A 361-nucleotide genomic window follows, 5' to 3' on the forward strand; every position below is an offset into this window, starting at 1 on the left:
GGCAGACGGAGGTGCCGGTAATTCAGGTAAAACCTCGGTACCGGGACAGCCCCGGGCTTCCGTGATGAACGAAAACTCCTCTTCGCCGCGACGGAAGGACGGACTGACAACGGAGCGATCAGAGCTCCCTGAGCAGCGGTAAATCCCCGTTACCGGGATGGACAGACGGACAGAAACGGGGCCGATCGGCGCTCTGAGAGCGGAGGGGAAGCCCCGTTACTGGAGTGACGGACGGACACGGCATTGATCGGGGTTTCGTGACCGCGGTAAAGCCGTGCTACCGGGACGGACCCACGGACTCGGCCGGGACCGCCCGGGGCTCCTCTACCGAACGAGGAGTGGAGTCCGCGCTGCGAGAGAC

At 64.5% G+C, this 361-nt stretch overlaps 1 protein-coding gene across 1 annotated transcript in view; it reads right to left on the bottom strand.

The window, feature by feature from the left end:
* Positions 1 to 277: 277 nt before the first annotated feature.
* TTC31 (tetratricopeptide repeat domain 31) overlaps positions 278 to 361 on the bottom strand; it is a 5,647-nt gene continuing 5,563 nt past the window's right edge. Inside the window, exon 11 of the mRNA XM_031065357.1 lies at positions 278 to 350. Within this exon, the coding sequence (XP_030921217.1) occupies positions 278 to 350 (73 nt within the window). The remainder of the gene's footprint in view (positions 351 to 361) is intronic.

Source organism: Geospiza fortis, unplaced genomic scaffold, assembly GCF_000277835.1.
Source record: "Geospiza fortis unplaced genomic scaffold, GeoFor_1.0 scaffold1695, whole genome shotgun sequence".
NCBI classification, from domain to species: Eukaryota; Metazoa; Chordata; class Aves; order Passeriformes; family Thraupidae; genus Geospiza; species Geospiza fortis.